This window comes from Nelusetta ayraudi, unplaced genomic scaffold (assembly GCF_046127955.1).
Source record: "Nelusetta ayraudi isolate G7.1 ecotype Tasmania unplaced genomic scaffold, CSIRO-AGI_Nayr_v1 ptg000031l, whole genome shotgun sequence".
In the NCBI taxonomy this organism is placed as follows: Eukaryota; Metazoa; Chordata; class Actinopteri; order Tetraodontiformes; family Monacanthidae; genus Nelusetta; species Nelusetta ayraudi.
Window position 1 is genome coordinate 1,883,877 of NW_027466081.1, and position 16,691 is coordinate 1,900,567.

Consider the following 16,691-nt stretch of genomic DNA (forward strand, 5'->3'; position numbering starts at 1 on the left):
AAGCATTCCTCGGAGTTTGACGTCTGACTTCCTGAGCCAGCCAATGGAGAAACAGCACCTCCTGCTGTCCGTGAACACGAGTGAAAAGAATAAAATGCTTACGGCACCTGGTATTCCCAGGCGGTCTCCCATCCAAGTACTAACCAGGCCCGACCCTGCTTAGCTTCCGAGATCAGACGAGATCGGGCGTTCTCAGGGTGGTATGGCCGTAAGCGAAAGACACAATTGCAAACACGCCTTATAAAACTTTAGCATGAACAAGTTTTTTTCATTCCGACACTATTTTCTTATTTCTGAGTTTATTTTTCTTTATTCAACCTTCAAGGTGCCGCACACAAATGCAATGCTTGGAACCCTGCATCGAGCTGACGTGTCTCACACAATCTTTACTTCTGAAAAGCTGTGGATCCGAATGAAAGTTAAATTGAAAGAGCCTATGTGAGTTTGCTATAGAGGAATGCTTAAAAAGTTGTAAAGATTGTGTGACACACGTCAGCTGGATGTGGGATTCGAAGCTTGGCGTTTGTGTGCGGCACCTTGAAGGTTGAATAAAGAAAAAAAACACCCAGAGACACGAAAACAATGTCAGAATGAAAGGCATGTTTGTACTGAAGTTTTATAAGGCCTGTTTGCTACAGAGTCTTTCGCTTACGGCCATACCACCCTGAGAACGCCCGATCTCGTCTGATCTCGGAAGCTAAGCAGGGTCGGGCCTGGTTAGTACTTGGATGGGAGACCGCCTGGGAATACCAGGTGCCGTAAGCATTTTATTCTTTTCACTCGTGTTCACGGACAGCAGGAGGTGCTGTTTATCCATTGGCTGGCTCAGGAAGTCAGACGTCAAACTCCGAGGAATGCTTTATGCTTGTGCAAAAAGGAATTTGACGTTTGTCTTCCTGAGCCAGGCAATAAAAAGAAAATCCTTCAATGGAGATTTTTTTAAATTATTATTTTAAATCTCCTATTACCTGACGAATCGATTTCCCACAGAGAACGTGAACACTTATATGTATACCGCCAATGACCTGTGGAGGGCAGCAATGCGCCTTGGACGCGCCTTGTTCGCTGGAATCTTAAAAGGAAAGAAGAAAGTTCATTTCCGCTGTAGGTACACAATCCGCTAGCAGAATTGAACAACCGACCTCCATCAAAATGGCGAAGATCGCCCAAACCCACGAAGGTAATTTTGCTTTTAAAGTTATGGAATAATTTACATTTGGGATTATTCTTCACATAGATGTTTATGTTTTTCTTTAATCTCAACAGTCGTAGTACACGCAACCTGTTCGTGTCTTGTGAAAACCACAGTCGCTGTACGACGCAACGCGCACGTTTCCCTCAGATAATGGCGGTGGAGACTATTTTCTTTCCTCTATGCTAGCTGGTTAGCTTCAGCTGGCGCGCGTTCTAGCATTTCCCCCCCCTGACTTACTACGGGGAAATATGGTTGATGGCTATTTTTGCGCATCCGAAATTTGATTTCCTTGTGATGGTACAGTTCTTAAAGCGTTGATTTTAAAATATATATATTTTATTCCGCCGTAACGTGTAATCTTCCCAGCTATTGTCTACGTAGAAATGCACGTCCCTGTTGTTTTTGAATTTATCCCGGTTATCTTTTCAATCTTTCAGTGGCGTTTTTACCTTTTGTCGGCTTCATATCACATCACTATTGTTTTTAATTTGTTTTTAGATATCGAGGCCCAGATTCTCGAGATCCAGGGGAAGAAGGCTACCCTGCTGGAGGAAGGCGATCAGGGAGTGGGCCTTGATTCTACTGGATTCTATGATCAGGAGATCTACGGAGGTAGTGACAGCCGCTTTGCTGGCTATGTCACCTCCATTGCCGCCAATGAACAGGAAGATGTAAGTGTTCTCAATCTAGAAGCACCCCAGTTCAACAAACGTAGTTCATGCTAAGCGACTGTGTTTGATGCGGCGTCACGTCACGTCCCCAACTGATGCGGCGAGCTCCTTAGCATTAGGCCCATATTGCAGGCTAGTCGGCGCTGCAGCGGTAATGTGCGAAACATTGGAAGACCAGGAAATGCACGCTATGACCCTTGTTTTGCGTTTTTTTTTTTTTTTTTTTAAATTGTAAAACACCTCATGCGTTGTTCGCATTCAGACCAAAGTGTTTGTTTTTTTTTTGTTTGTTTCTTTTTCAGTTTAGTGTAAACATCACGTCTTGTCAGGAAATGCTTGTTCCTAACCGCTGAAATCGCGGTCACCGTCTGTCAGATCTTTGAGGCTATATCGCTGCGCCACAAGTGCAATAAAACAGACAGGAAGGCGAAGGGGATATGCGTGAGTGGTCACACACGAGTTTGTGTCTTTTAAAAGGAACCAAGAAACGTATTTATACTTCATCGCAAGTGAGATTAGACAAACATTGACCTGACCAGAGTATTTTTTTCCAGTGGCAGTTTTTAAACACTGGGGGTGCAAATGATCGATTAATTTATTAATCGTTAGTTGATTAACCTAATCGATCGATTAACTATTAATTGATAAGTGGTGGGGTTTTTTTTTCCTGAGAACCTAAATTTCACAATAAAAAAATGTATAAAGAACACATTATTTGAACCTTAAATAATGTTGAGAGTCCAAAGTGACCCATTTTTACATTAGAGAACAGACAAAAGGTTAGGTTTCTGGGTATATCATGACCATCACAGTATCATACAGTATATATAGGTGAATTGCTCTTCCCCGCCACTATGCTGTTATCATGATATTAACTACCCGTGTAACATTTTTTTTATTTAATTGCGACTAATTTAATTTAATGGATTAAATTCTTAATCAACAATTAATCAATAATCAATCAAGTAATTGTTAACATCCCTAACTGTTCTACTTTTCCAAAATAAAATATGTTGTCCAAAGGAAGTTCTCCTCACCACATGCTCGCAGATTTAAGACACCATCTTCCAATTAAAAATGAGAGTACAGTGCCATGTTATAACCAATGCTTGGATTATTTTCTCAGCATGTCAAACTTGGAGTTGTCAGTAATGTGATTAATGCTGAATGAATGATCTAATGTTGGACTGCCCCTTTCTTTCAATTTGTAAATGACTGCAACAGCAAAATCTGAATCTTTGTTCTTTGTTTGTTCTCTCAGGATGATGAAGATGACACATCAACAAGCTTGTTGGGACAGAAGAAGCCTGGATACCATGCACCAGTTGCAATACTGAATGCCATTCCACAGTCTGATGAACAGGTACGTGGTCATTTAAAGATGTGTTCTGTACTGAAGGAAACATTTTAGGTATATTTGATATATTTGAATTAATTAGTGATATCCTCATTTATTTATTTATTTTTTTTAAATGTTTTTCTAGTATGATCCCTTTGCGGAGCACCGCCCACAGAAGATTGCAGATCGGGAAGATGAATACAAGGCCCGGCGCCGACAGATGATCATCTCACCCGAGCGTCTCGACCCGTTTGCAGATGGTAAAATTTGTCATTATTTTTGTCCTCATCAAAACTCCCCCATTTACTACACCCTTTCATGGTTCACTAGAAACCATTGGTTGGCTGTTCTACCCTTCGACTGCAATGCAATACCTTGCTCCCATTGCAATTGTTTCCCTCCCCTAGTCGATAACTGTATGATTCCCAAAGAGAATCACAATTTATTTTGTGTGTGTATCTGTTTGTGACTGTTATTTCATTATATTTCTTCCGGCATTTTAACTTGCACACACATTCCCAGGTTTTCATGCACGTGACCCATGTTTTTTGTGGTGTAGGTGGTTCTAGGGCTTTCCGTGGTAATTCACCAAAACTGTGCGGGTTGCTGATGGCTTGTGTTAACGTCGAAGGGTGAACAATCTCATGATGGCACAGTGTTGCTTACAACATGTAAAGTGTGTTTAATTGACCTGCCTGTTAGTGAAATTCAGTTCTTGGCTCAAAAATGTGCCAGTTTAGATCCGATCATGGAGGTATATACGGTTGTTTTTGGTCTTTTAGGAATTCCGTTTCTGCTCTTTTATATTTTGCTCCCCACATTATCTTTGTTTTGGGCTGTATGTGCCTTGTGGAAACCATGTCACTTCAACTGGCGTCAACATAGCCAGTCCAGGGGGCCTTAGCATGGAAACAGTGCTTGTAAATTTTTGTTATGGCTTTAGAGTCATCTGATTAAAATGAGCATTTTCTAGCGCTCTTAAGATTATTTTTTGAGCTCAAACAAGTTGAGTTTAAACATACCAGGATCAGTCAGTTCAGTTGTATGTTTAGGGGGGCACGATAATTTGATAATGGTAAAAGTATGTATTACAACTGACTTATCTTATGTAAATCTAATATCTAGAAAAAAAAGAATGAGAGCATGATTAATTTGGATGTGAGTGCTTCAAATGATGAGGATGTAGATCCTGTTTTGCCAAACAAGTTTGCTCTAATGTTCATTGGATGTTCAATCTATGTTAAACTTTTCCTTTTTCTTTTTCCAAATTTATTTTGAACCCATAATAATGCTGCTTGTTTCTCATTCAACAGAAAAACCTAGTCTCCTCACGCCGTTCACCCGTGTCACTATTTAACAGTGTATAGGAACTCTAACGGTCACTAATCTGAAAAAAGACTCCACCCACTGACTCGCAGATAGCTTGTGAGGCCACCAGCATCACTCTAAGTTGGCCTCTAGATGGCAGATTATCTTTGCATCGAACATTTTAAAGCTAGTGCCATTTTCACATCTAACCTGAATGGCCAATTCAAGTGTGAAATTTTAGTCAGTTGTTTTTTTCTACCTGCAGAAAGTCATTATCGTGCGTCCCTAAATATTTTGACTGCATTGAAACTTTTTATGAAAGCATTACAATTTTTTTCAAAAAACAATCCAAGTGCAGATATCTATTGCTTTAAATAATGAATAAGACTTGGCTTGCCTGTTTCCCCTTTGTTATTGCATTTTTGGTTTCCCTTGCATCATGAGCTAAATGGCCCAACTTTATTTATTCTTTGAGGGTTTTTTTTAAGGTGGGGCTTATCCCCGACCTTCATTTAGAGAGAGCACTTTACTTTACTCCAAGTTGTTGTCAACATTCTTATTTTCCAACTCTCTCTGTCGAATCGTCATGTTATCAAGAAATTTGTATAACAAAATACTACAGGCCCATACTAACTGTCCTTAATTTCTCTCCTACAGCAGTACTGCTTTGCCAGTCCTGTACTGCACTCTGTTAAGAGTGCAGCAACTCCACCTGTGTAGGTTATGGGGGACTATACAGTTTGGTCAGGGACCACTGCTGCAGTCAGTTGACAGCCCAGCTACAAAAAAAAAGCACAACTTTTTTTTTTCCTTCCCTTATCAATTTCCATCACATTCAGTGAAGACACAACACAGAGAACTGGATATTATTAGTGCTGTATCAGTTACTGTGGATCTGACAGTTTTTTTTTTTTTTTAATTGAATTCGAGGATTGTTTTCTAAGATGCAGCCTTTAAATCCTCAGCTTTTTAAAATGCTATTTTAAATCATTTAGAATATGGGTGTAATATGAATTTAGTTTGCAGTGATCTCAAAAAGAGAATGCTTTATTTTTAAGAGTGCCATTGAAATAGATGCAGCACAAGGTGGTATACTGTTGTTTGTGAGTTCAAACTTTTTTCCAAAGTGTTACTAATGGTAAAGAGAAATTTTCTAGGCTTCTTTTCTGCCGGTTGAAGTCTGGCTGCAGAAGACCCTTGGCACTGAGAGTGTACGTATACTGAAGAGCACAGCCCAGGATCCCTGCACCAGTGATGCCATAACTGTATCTTCATAAAGAAAACATCAGAACCTCGCCTTCTTTCTCTATGTATCTGCTTGTTTTTATTTAAGATGTATGTAAGAGATAGCAGTGTAATGCTATGTAATTTGGTAAGACTTGAGGATGACTTGAAAGAGAAATGGTAGCCTATCTGATAAGTTTGAGCTGTTTTGTAGTTGTTCTCGCTGATGACGGTGCTGTGTTTCTGTTGGTGCTCTTTCGCACAGGGGGCAAAACACCGGATCCCAAGCTTCAGGTCAGATCATACATGGATGTAATGCGGGAGCAGAACCTGTCCAAAGAAGAGGTAAGGAGCCACCCAGTGCATTCTAATGTAACAGGCATGCAAAAATTCTATGAGATACTTTCCCACGGCAATCAGCTGCAATATGTGGGAGTAGACTGGAGTTTTCCAAGCCCTAAGGTTGGCCCTCAAAGAGAAGCTTCAATGATTGTCGTTGACAACTGCATACTTGGCCTGTGAACATTTTAGACAGGATGTATACATTTTCTTCAGATTTTAATGTCTGTTAAATATTCTTGCACTATTATGCTACTTAATTAAATTGGTGGAAAAGCGTCTTGTGATGATATCGTTTATGGCGATAATTTCTGGGCCAGCCAAAGTTTTTATCATGACATGCCTATTACGTATGACCACATAGAGACAGAAATAGTCACACATACTGTTGTGTATGTATGTAATGACTATGTAATCTATGTAATAACTTTGAAAACAATGATAACAATGCTATTCAAGTAGCGTAAGTGAAGTATATATGAATATATTATATGAAGTATTTAATGAAAATGTATTAAAAGCTGCTCAGTACTTCTGATAATGGAACAAAAGTGTTTATAGTCCCAAAATGCTCATGGACACCTTTGCGTTTTTCACTCATAGAGAGAGATTCGTCAGCAACTAGCAGAGAAGGCCAAAGCTGGGGAACTTAAAGTCGTCAATGGCTCTGCTGCTAGTCAGGCTGCAACAAAGCGTAAGCGCCGCTGGGACCAAACGGCCGACCAAACCCCCACAAACACCACTCCAAAAAAGATCTCAAGTTGGGACCAGGCTGACTCCTCAGCTGAGGTAGGACAACCATTCCTACCGTCTGAACTGCGTATTCAGTCACTATGTGATGTCGGTGTTGTTCAGAAAAGCATCAATTTAGAAGTGTTGCTTTGTGTCTGAGTTTGTTGACGTTGATTGTGTTTGCTCCAGACGCCAGGTCACACCCCAGCACACACACCCTCAAACAGTAGGTGGGATGAAACCCCGGGTCGCCCAAAGGGCAGCGAGACGCCAGGGGCGACGCCGAGCACCCGCATGTGGGACCCCACTCCCAGTCACACTCCGGCCGGGGCCGCCACCCCCGGCAGGGACACGCCGGGACATGCCACGCCCGGCCACGGCGGCGCCACGGGAAGCGTGCGGAAGAACCGCTGGGACGAAACGCCCAAAACGGAGCGAGAGACGCCAGGACACGGGAGCGGCTGGGCGGAAACGCCGCGCACAGACCGGGACGAGTCGGTGGGCGAGACTCCCACCCCGGGAGCCAGCAAGAGGAAGTCTCGCTGGGACGAAACGCCCGCCAGTCAAATGGGATCGTCGACGCCTCTGCTCACCCCGGGCAAAACTCCGATCGGAACACCAGCGATGAACATGGCTACTCCGACACCAGGTAAACTTCAGAGCCAGTTCTGTATTACTACTGGGGTTGTGAGTCGATTCAAAATTTTAATTGTGATTAATCGCATCGTGTCCTGAGTTAACTCGCGATTAATCGCAAATTAATTTCAAGCTTTTTACCCTGCTCTATATGTAACTTAACAAGATATTTATTGTGTTGGAGAGGAAAATAATGACTAATTTGTGGAAATACTCTATTTTTATTTTCATTGGAACATTCCAAAACGACTACATACATACTTATACTTTATGTATGTAAATTAGTGAGGTTAAAAGGAGTTTGAGTTAACGCGTAAACGTCGACAGCCCTAATTGCTACTTAATTGGTCAAATTACTATTTATTTATTTATTTAAAAGGAAAAAAAAAGGCTGTTGGCATATTTCTTATTTTGGTATGAGCCCTAGGAAAAAATAAACAAAAAAACAACTGAGCCTGAAACAGCCAGGCAATGATTGCCAATCTAATTTCTGGGAGAGTGACTGCAAAGTCAGGTATTATAGGCTGCAACAATCTCCAAAGGCTTGTGAAAACTAACGTCTGGTCAAAAAAGTTTCTTTGGTAGAGTGTTATTGTTTTTACTGCTTTTAAAATCTTATTTTTTTCGTCTTTCTTCAGGTCATCTGATGAGCATGACTCCAGAGCAGCTGCAGGCATGGAGGTGGGAGAGGGAAATTGACGAAAGGAACCGTCCACTCACAGATGACGAGCTTGATGCAATGTTTCCAGAGGGATACAAGGTCTGTTTCCCCTTTGTCATTTTTTCTATATGGAAGAAGCCATCGGTTTTGTTCACAATAATTCAACTCTTTCTTTCTTTTTCTCCTTCTCCAGATCTTGCCTCCGCCAGCAGGCTACGTGCCTATTCGTACACCGGCCCGCAAGTTGTCCGCCACCCCGACACCTATTGGAGGCATGACGGGCTTCCACATGCAGCCTGAGGACCGCACCACAAAGCAGATGAACGACCAACCCTCTGGAAACCTTCCGCTCCTCAAACCTGACGACATCCAGTATTTTGACAAGCTGCTGGTCAGTGACACATTTGCGCGCGCAAGTTGCAGCTCGACGATTGTCCTTGTTGATGTTTGTCGACGACTAATCGCAAATGTGGTATGAATTGCACCAGGTGGAGGTGGATGAATCTACCCTGAGTCCCGAGGAGCAAAAGGAAAGGAAGATTATGAAGCTGTTGCTGAAGATAAAAAATGGAACGCCGCCCATGAGAAAGGTTAATGGATTCTCTTTTTTTCAATCAAAATAAACATCTAGTTCAAGATGAATGAAAATTACTTCTCGCAAGATCAACACCCAGCGCTGAGTCTGTGTGTGACTACAGTGTGAATATTTGCTTGCAAAAGAATCCTCCTCGAGGAATCGCTGCTGTCAGCAGAGGTTGTGGTGTAGATTGGCAGCACACAATGATCGCTGACAGCAGCAGACACATCAACTCTTTTGACTTCAACACATGTTTATTAAATGCATGAGACGGTGACGATGTTTGTGTTTGTCCCTCCCGTGTCCTAGGCTGCGCTGCGTCAGATCACAGACAAAGCCAGAGAGTTTGGAGCCGGGCCTCTGTTCAATCAAATTCTGCCGTTGTTGATGTCGCCAACCCTTGAAGACCAGGAGCGACATCTGCTGGTCAAAGTGATTGACCGCATCCTCTACAAACTGGATGACCTGGTTCGGCCATACGTCCACAAGGTAGGCAGAGATTTTCAGAAGAAACGGCGACACCAAGTGGTTACATTTTACATTGCAGCACTCTTTGCTCACCCTCCCTCTCCCAAGCTTGCCAGTGAACTACATTATTTTAAGCTTTTACCAGTGTAAAAATCATAAATCAGGCCAGATTTTGCACACTGGATCTTTAAAGTGGATAAAGTGAGACAAAAGGAAATGGATTCTTAAAGTTAATTTTGTATTCACATCATCAGTGAGGACTCGGTTCTCTTGTAAGTGTGAATCCACCTCAAAAGTGATGGGAGAGCGCTGACGCTGCACAGGTTGTAGTCATTTGCTGCAGTTGTATGTACAGAGCAATGACAATAAATCTTTGATTGAATGATTATAATGGTCCCGGGTGTGAAAACACATTGGTATTGAATTGCAACTCAAACTGATGTACTTTGTATTTGCAGATTCTGGTGGTGATTGAGCCCCTTCTTATTGATGAGGACTACTACGCCAGAGTGGAAGGCAGAGAGATCATCTCTAACTTGGCCAAGGTAACGTGGCGCCCTCACGGTCCACAAGAAGCTGCACTTCACCGTTGTCGTTGCGAACCTTTCTCGCCTGACTGACCAGTCCATGGCCAGCGCAGGGCTAGCCGTTCGCTAGATGAATACCAACACGAGAACTGGCAGACTTGACGCTTCATTGCGAGTCTGTTCTCAACCTGCACCGTTTGGTCACAACAGGATCTGACTTCAAACAATGTCATTGATGACTTCATCAGCGTTTGTTACTTTTAATTATGTTTCCAGCAACATATCTCATCATGGTTAAGTTATCCAGCTTCTTATTGGTACTTAAACATAACTCTTAATGTTTCTTATCTCTTTTAAGAAACATTGACGACTTTACTCTTCTTTACTCTTCTGAGTGTTTTTCCGCTTCAAGAGAAGCCTTGCCGGCCCTGACAGCCCACCACGCTGTTCCTGCAAAGATGGTTGAAACTCAGTCAATTTTCTTGTTTTCCTCCACAGGCTGCTGGGTTGGCGACCATGATCTCAACGATGAGACCAGACATTGACAACATGGACGAGTACGTGAGAAACACCACGGCCCGAGCCTTCGCGGTGGTGGCCTCCGCCCTCGGCATCCCCTCTCTGCTGCCCTTCCTCAAAGCCGTGTGCAAAAGCAAGAAGTCCTGGCAGGCCCGCCACACTGGCATCAAGATTGTGCAACAGATCGCCATCCTCATGGGCTGCGCCATTCTGCCCCACCTCCGCAGCTTGGTGGAGATTATCGAGCACGGTAAGTCATTGTTGTGGAACGACAATTTGTTCATAATTCATTCGAGATTGTGTCAGGAAACTTTGCCAAATAGAATATTAAGTACTGCAAACTCTTACTCACAACCTATTAGTTTATATCTATGACTCTAGTGTGAATTTTCTCATACATTTCCTCCCTAGTATCAGTTATAATTAGGGACTGAGCCCACGGAAGACCAGTTTGAAACAAACAAAATAAATTAAATCTATTCATCAGGGCTGACCTTTGACCCCTGACAAACCCCAAGTGAGCTATTTTCACTTATTTGTAAACATCTCACAGCGTAAGGTTCTGAAACCATAAGTGCGATGGGCTTGAAAATGTAGCATGACACAGACAAGACCTTTCTAAAAAAAAAAAAAAAATCATCTGATGAAGTAAGGAAAACTGTAGCTGCTCCAGAGCGCCACCTAGAAGGCAAGAGGTGAAAAAATAACTTAAATTGCTCTAGCGCCCTCTAGGAACGTCGTAGAGACCATGGACGGGAACCCACGCGTTCCTCTCTTTGAGACCTACAGATGCTCTAATTTATAAAAATCGACAAACAGGAAGTGAACTTTTTCCATTTGTTTCCCCCCTTTTTTTTCAAAAATGTGTTTTTTAAAAACACAAAAGTCAAGAACCGTCAGTGTTACAGACTTGAAACTTTTGCATTAAACAGACAAAGCTTTGAAGATTAAATGTTGTTTAATTATAAAGATTAAAAAGAAGTTCTGAGCGTGTGCTCGGCCCCTTCAACGCTGCTTGCAGCTTTAATCGTGTTTGAAGATTGAAAAAATCATCTTTGCTGTTGAATTTGTACAAACACTGACTATATTTGCGACACCACAGGACTGGTGGATGAGCAGCAGAAGGTGAGGACCATCAGTGCCCTCGCTATCGCTGCGTTGGCTGAAGCTGCGACACCTTACGGTATCGAGTCCTTTGACTCGGTTCTCAAACCGCTGTGGAAGGGCATCAGGCAGCACAGAGGAAAGGTACGTGAAAAAGTCATCCGCATTTTCCTTGTCGTTTGTCAGAGTAATTTAATTTGAGTGCAAAATTATAGGGAACTGACGAAAGTCTATGAAGCTCATACTTGATACAATTTGAATGGATCACTAGACAGTTGGATAGTAATTTCCTCTTGTTCTCTATAAGGCAAAATTGTATTTACAGTAGGTTTTATTAAACTTTTTCTCACCTTTATTGTGCTTTTTTTAGGGTCTTGCTGCTTTCCTCAAAGCTATCGGTTACCTGATTCCATTGATGGATGCTGAATACGCCAACTACTACACAAGGGAGGTGATGCTGATCCTGATCAGAGAGTTCCAGTCTCCCGATGAGGAGATGAAAAAGATTGTACTGAAGGTGAAGAAACTCTAAACTCTCCTCGGCATTGAGCCATCGAGATGCCTGGTGTTGGTCTTGATGTTGGTGTCTGAAGCTTTTCTGACCTCTGGCAACCTTTTGCATGATGTCGGGTTAGGGATGTTAACAATTAATCGGCTGTCGATTAATTGTCGATCAAGAATTTAATCGATTAAATCAAATTGGTCGCAATTATGCATGTAGCTGTCAGTAAAGCTGTTTTTTAAGTCAAGTATGGATCTGCATGCATTTGAATTGCATATATTATTAATGATTTAATAATGATATTATTATTATTACATATATAATTGTCACATATACAGCTACATTTTCAAATGTTTTGCAGCTTTGGCTGATTTCAGTTGTGCAGCTGAGCGGAGGAGATGTTGAATTTTGTCTCTTCTGTGCTTGTGGCAAATATTAGCGTAACAAAAGTAAGTTGATCTCTGTCTCTAATTGTTTTTTTTGTGTGTGTTTGTTTTTAAATTGTAGGTGGTGAAACAATGCTGTGGCACTGATGGAGTTGAAGCCAACTACATCAAAACGGAGATCTTGCCCCCGTTTTTCAAGCACTTCTGGCAACACAGGATGGCTCTGGACAGACGCAACTACAGACAGGCAAGTGAACCCAGTCAAACTTTGTCGGGACGCAAAAATGTTTTTCAGTTTTTCCGTCTGCGCTTCCGTGTATGTTTTTTTTTGTTTTGTTTTTTAAATCCATCTCTTCTCTTCCAGTTGGTGGACACCACAGTGGAGTTGGCCAACAAAGTGGGCGCGGCGGAGATCATCTCCCGAATTGTCGACGACTTAAAGGATGAGGCGGAGCAGTACAGGAAAATGGTGATGGAGACCATTGAGAAGATCATGGGCAATTTGGGCGCCGCCGACATTGATCACAAACTGGAGGAGCAGCTGATCGATGGGATTCTCTACGCCTTCCAGGAACAAACAACAGAGGTAAGCAAACACAAGCATGGCTGAGAAAAGTACTTTCAACATAAAGAGGTTGAATTCTACAACAAATCACATTGTTTACCTTACGAAATGCCTTCTTCTTCTTCTTTTAGGATTCCGTGATGTTAAATGGTTTCGGCACCGTCGTCAATGCCCTGGGCAAACGCGTGAAGCCCTACCTGCCACAGATCTGCGGTACGGTGCTTTGGCGTTTGAACAACAAGTCGGCCAAGGTCCGTCAGCAGGCTGCTGATCTGATCTCCCGCACAGCCGTGGTCATGAAGACCTGTCAGGAGGTAAAGTTTCGTTGAGACGGCAACATAAAGCCAAATAATCCACGGCGTGAGATCCGTTTCGAAGCTAACCAACACCATCCACACTGGTCCTTACAGGAGAAGCTGATGGGTCACTTGGGCGTGGTGCTGTACGAGTACCTGGGAGAAGAGTATCCCGAAGTCTTGGGTAGCATCCTGGGAGCCCTCAAAGCCATTGTTAATGTGATTGGTAAGTGTCATGCAGCAGCCTCACAGTGTCTTTGGAGATGATTGGACTGCTTTCTCATCTTTCTTCCAATTGGATTTGTCTTAAGTCAAATTTAAAAATAACCACTACTCTTCTCATTGTTAAAGTATATTGCTTTCTTTTATTATTTTTAGTTGCAGTAGCAGTGTAGATCCCCAAATGTGTAGAAGAGAGTTAGTAGCTGCATTTCTATTACCCCTAGAATTGCATAAGACCTAAATATCGAAATAAAAAACTGGTTATGGAAGCACCTAAACTTCAGAAAAAAGACTCTCAAACCACCAATCGGTGGATAGATTAATCATGCAGCCCTAGAATACAATATGCATCAGTTGCCTCTTGGCTAAGTAACATCCCTATCACACTGTGTTTAATGAATCTCTCTTGATTTTCAGGGATGCACAAAATGACTCCACCGATCAAAGATCTGCTGCCTCGCCTCACTCCCATCCTGAAGAACAGACACGAGAAGGTGCAGGAGAACTGCATTGACTTGGTCGGCCGTATTGCTGACAGGTGGGTTGATTTCACTTGTTTTTGTTTATGATAATGGGCTTCTGCAGTTAAATGTCCAGACTCAAAGTCCTGTTTATTTTGTAGGGGTGCCGAGTACGTGTCAGCCAGGGAGTGGATGAGGATTTGCTTTGAACTGCTGGAGCTGCTTAAGGCTCACAAGAAAGCCATCCGCAGAGCCACCGTCAACACGTTCGGTTACATCGCAAAAGCCATCGGGTAAGAGTTTTGTACACAAGTTGATTTTATATTCGCAATATTTACAAGCAAGTTGTCCCGTCTTGTTTTAAGGCAATTGGACTGTTTTACATGCAATTTAAAAATGAATCACTTTTAACATTTTGTCTTCCTCCTTCAGCCCTCATGACGTGTTGGCCACACTTCTTAACAACCTGAAGGTCCAGGAACGACAAAACAGAGTCTGCACCACTGTGGCCATCGCCATAGTAGCAGAGACCTGCTCGCCGTTCACCGTTCTGCCCGCACTCATGAACGAGTACCGTGTCCCTGAGCTCAACGTGCAGAATGGCGTGCTCAAGTCGCTCTCCTTTTTGTTTGAGTACATTGGAGAGATGGGCAAGGACTACATCTATGCTGTGACACCGCTGTTGGAAGATGCACTCATGGACAGGTAAGTGCACGGTTGAAGGTTATAGTGTAAGGTGTGGGATCCCCACACATCTCATGAACCTCTTCTTCCCCGAGCCCCTTTTTTGAGGCGTCCTCTGGAAACATGGTCACAATAATGAGGGTTTATCTTTACAATGACGTCATCTATTGACCTTATCGTGGTATCTCAAGTGTAAGCGTCACAAATGACGCCACTGTGGCAGAATAAATGCAGATGGAACATGGCAAAAATATTTTATTCCCTCACTAAGAGATATATATATATATATATATATATATATATATATATATATATATTCATTTTATAGCACATTTCCTCCTTTTAAATATTCTGAATAAGCTTTTTGGCTTCAGAAAATGATGCAACAGCACCTCTTCTGTTAAAATGACTGTTTTTTGTAAAGGCGTGTCTAAGCACTCTTCATCCAGGTACCTCTGTTTGCACCAAGAGTCGATGGGATTGACAGTCATTATGTTGAAAACCCAAATGGCAATCCAGGCGGAAAAAATATGCATAAAGCAGATTGACAAACGGCCGCCTCCCCCAATCAAGCCCCCTTTAAAAGGGGTCCCACACACAAATAAGCATTGTTCCCCAAGCATGCTGGGAGATGTTGTGCTTCGGTTGCAGGATTTTTATCACAGTGGATAAAGTTTCTGTACACAAACTGCAAAGTTAGCGCAAACATCTTCAGCTGTGATATTTGAAAGTGAGAAGATGTTGGTTTTTTTTCGTCTGACAGCTGAATCAGTGAATCTTATGCCAAGATCATACAACACCAATTTAAGCCAATTTTGACCTGAAAAACCCTCTTATTGCTTCCTCTGGTACTTGTGGACATCAGGGAAGAAGAGGTTTAGACAGTGATGTTTGCACAATGAATAGTCCTGAATATTGTGTCTTGTTCTCTCCCTACCATCACCATCCTGCAGAGACTTGGTACACAGACAGACTGCCAGCGCTGTGGTCCAACACATGTCTCTTGGCGTCTATGGTTTTGGCTGTGAAGACTCCCTCAACCACCTGCTGAACTACGTGTGGCCCAACGTGTTTGAGACGTCGCCCCACGTGATCCAGGCCGTGATGGGAGCCCTGGAGGGGCTGAGGGTCGCCATCGGGCCGTGTCGCATGCTTCAGTATTGCTTACAGGTAAGGCCACCTGGAACCTAGAATAAGTTATTTTTCATTGCCATAGTCAATTTTCCTATCTAAATTGAAGAAAAACTTTCCCGACAGTGCCAGAAGTGACCCGGTTTGTTTGAGTGTGCGGTCCATTTGGCTTTGCAGGTCTGCATAATTCATCCTTTATTTCTGCGCTTGACAATTACAGGGTCTCTTCCATCCAGCCAGGAAGGTCAGAGATGTCTACTGGAAGATATACAACTCCATCTACATTGGCTCACAAGATGCCCTCATTGCCCATTATCCTCAGGTCTACAACGACGAGAAAAATGTTTATGTCCGTTGTGAGCTGGAGTATGTCTTGTAAATAAAATATCTCCCCCCGAACCCAACCCTTCATTTTTCACTCTTCTTTTTTTTTTTCTGTATTTGAATAGATTTGAATCCATTCATTTAGCTAAATTTTGGTTGTTCAAAGGACAAAATAGTTCCAAACAGAGGCAGAGTTAGGCTCTTTAAAATACCATCTGTAATTTTAAGTTAAAGTTGGGCATTGATATCAATGCCTCAGAGCCTTTGTGTTTTCCTTTGGAATGATCCCTGGAAGGAATGGCTCAGGTGGGACAAGCCAAGCTTTGATTTGTTTTTTTTTAAGTCATTTTCTTGGAACGTTTTTAATGTCTCCATACTTCACTTCTATTCTTCTTCAATGTACCCTTTTAATGTTTCACAACTCCTGTGGCTAGATTGTTGTATTGTATAGCTTAATAAAATTCTTGTGTATAAGTCAATTGTGTGTGTCTTTTACTTACATTTGAAGTAAATTGCGATGGATTAAAAATTGGGGGAAGGAAAAAAAAATAAAACCCCAGCAGGAGGCCAGAGGGTTGGACGTGTCCCTATGATGAGACCGATGAGTGGTTTGAAATCCTCCATCCCGGTCAGGTGGTCCTGTTGCACTCCCATGCACTGGTACACTGTGTGTGCTGAATCCCCCCTCAGTCAGACTGACTTTCAGTTAAGAGGTTTGTTTTTTGTAAGAAAATCGAGCACACCCCGTTTTAAGCCCCTGTGTGGTATACACAAGCTGCATGTGTCAAACCCTACATCCAGCTGACGTGTGAGAATCTTT

At 42.4% G+C, this 16,691-nt stretch overlaps 1 protein-coding gene and 2 non-coding genes across 5 annotated transcripts; 2 read left to right on the forward strand and 1 right to left on the reverse strand.

Annotated features, from left to right (window-relative positions):
• Positions 1–95: 95 nt before the first annotated feature.
• On the reverse strand, positions 96–214 carry LOC142891559 (5S ribosomal RNA). The gene has a single exon (XR_012927283.1). It is a non-coding gene; the product is annotated as a 5S ribosomal RNA (ribosomal RNA).
• Positions 215–646: 432 nt separating this feature from the next.
• Positions 647–765, forward strand: LOC142891560 (5S ribosomal RNA). The gene has a single exon (XR_012927284.1). It is a non-coding gene; the product is annotated as a 5S ribosomal RNA (ribosomal RNA).
• A 255-nt stretch (positions 766–1,020) lies between these two features.
• On the forward strand, positions 1,021–16,350 carry sf3b1 (splicing factor 3b, subunit 1). Of its 3 annotated transcripts, XM_076030837.1 has the most exons (24): positions 1,021–1,180; positions 1,694–1,866; positions 3,128–3,229; positions 3,351–3,465; positions 6,003–6,082; positions 6,680–6,865; positions 6,998–7,457; positions 8,083–8,204; positions 8,299–8,496; positions 8,594–8,695; positions 8,992–9,171; positions 9,609–9,695; positions 10,176–10,446; positions 11,299–11,444; positions 11,671–11,817; positions 12,310–12,435; positions 12,553–12,774; positions 12,885–13,067; positions 13,164–13,275; positions 13,689–13,809; positions 13,894–14,025; positions 14,165–14,437; positions 15,370–15,586; positions 15,768–16,350. In XM_076030837.1, the coding sequence occupies exons 1-24, from the start codon at positions 1,153–1,155 to the stop codon at positions 15,924–15,926; spliced, it is 3,942 nt and encodes a 1,313-aa protein (XP_075886952.1). In that variant the 5' UTR covers positions 1,021–1,152; the 3' UTR covers positions 15,927–16,350. The 3 variants fall into 3 exon arrangements, with proteins under 3 accessions (XP_075886952.1, XP_075886954.1, XP_075886953.1); XM_076030839.1 differs by lacking the exons at positions 1,021–1,180; positions 1,694–1,866; positions 3,128–3,229 and adding an exon at positions 5,671–5,724 and having other exon boundaries at positions 3,449–3,465; XM_076030838.1 differs by lacking the exons at positions 1,021–1,180; positions 1,694–1,866; positions 3,128–3,229; positions 3,351–3,465 and adding an exon at positions 4,513–5,724.
• Positions 16,351–16,691: the final 341 nt, after the last annotated feature.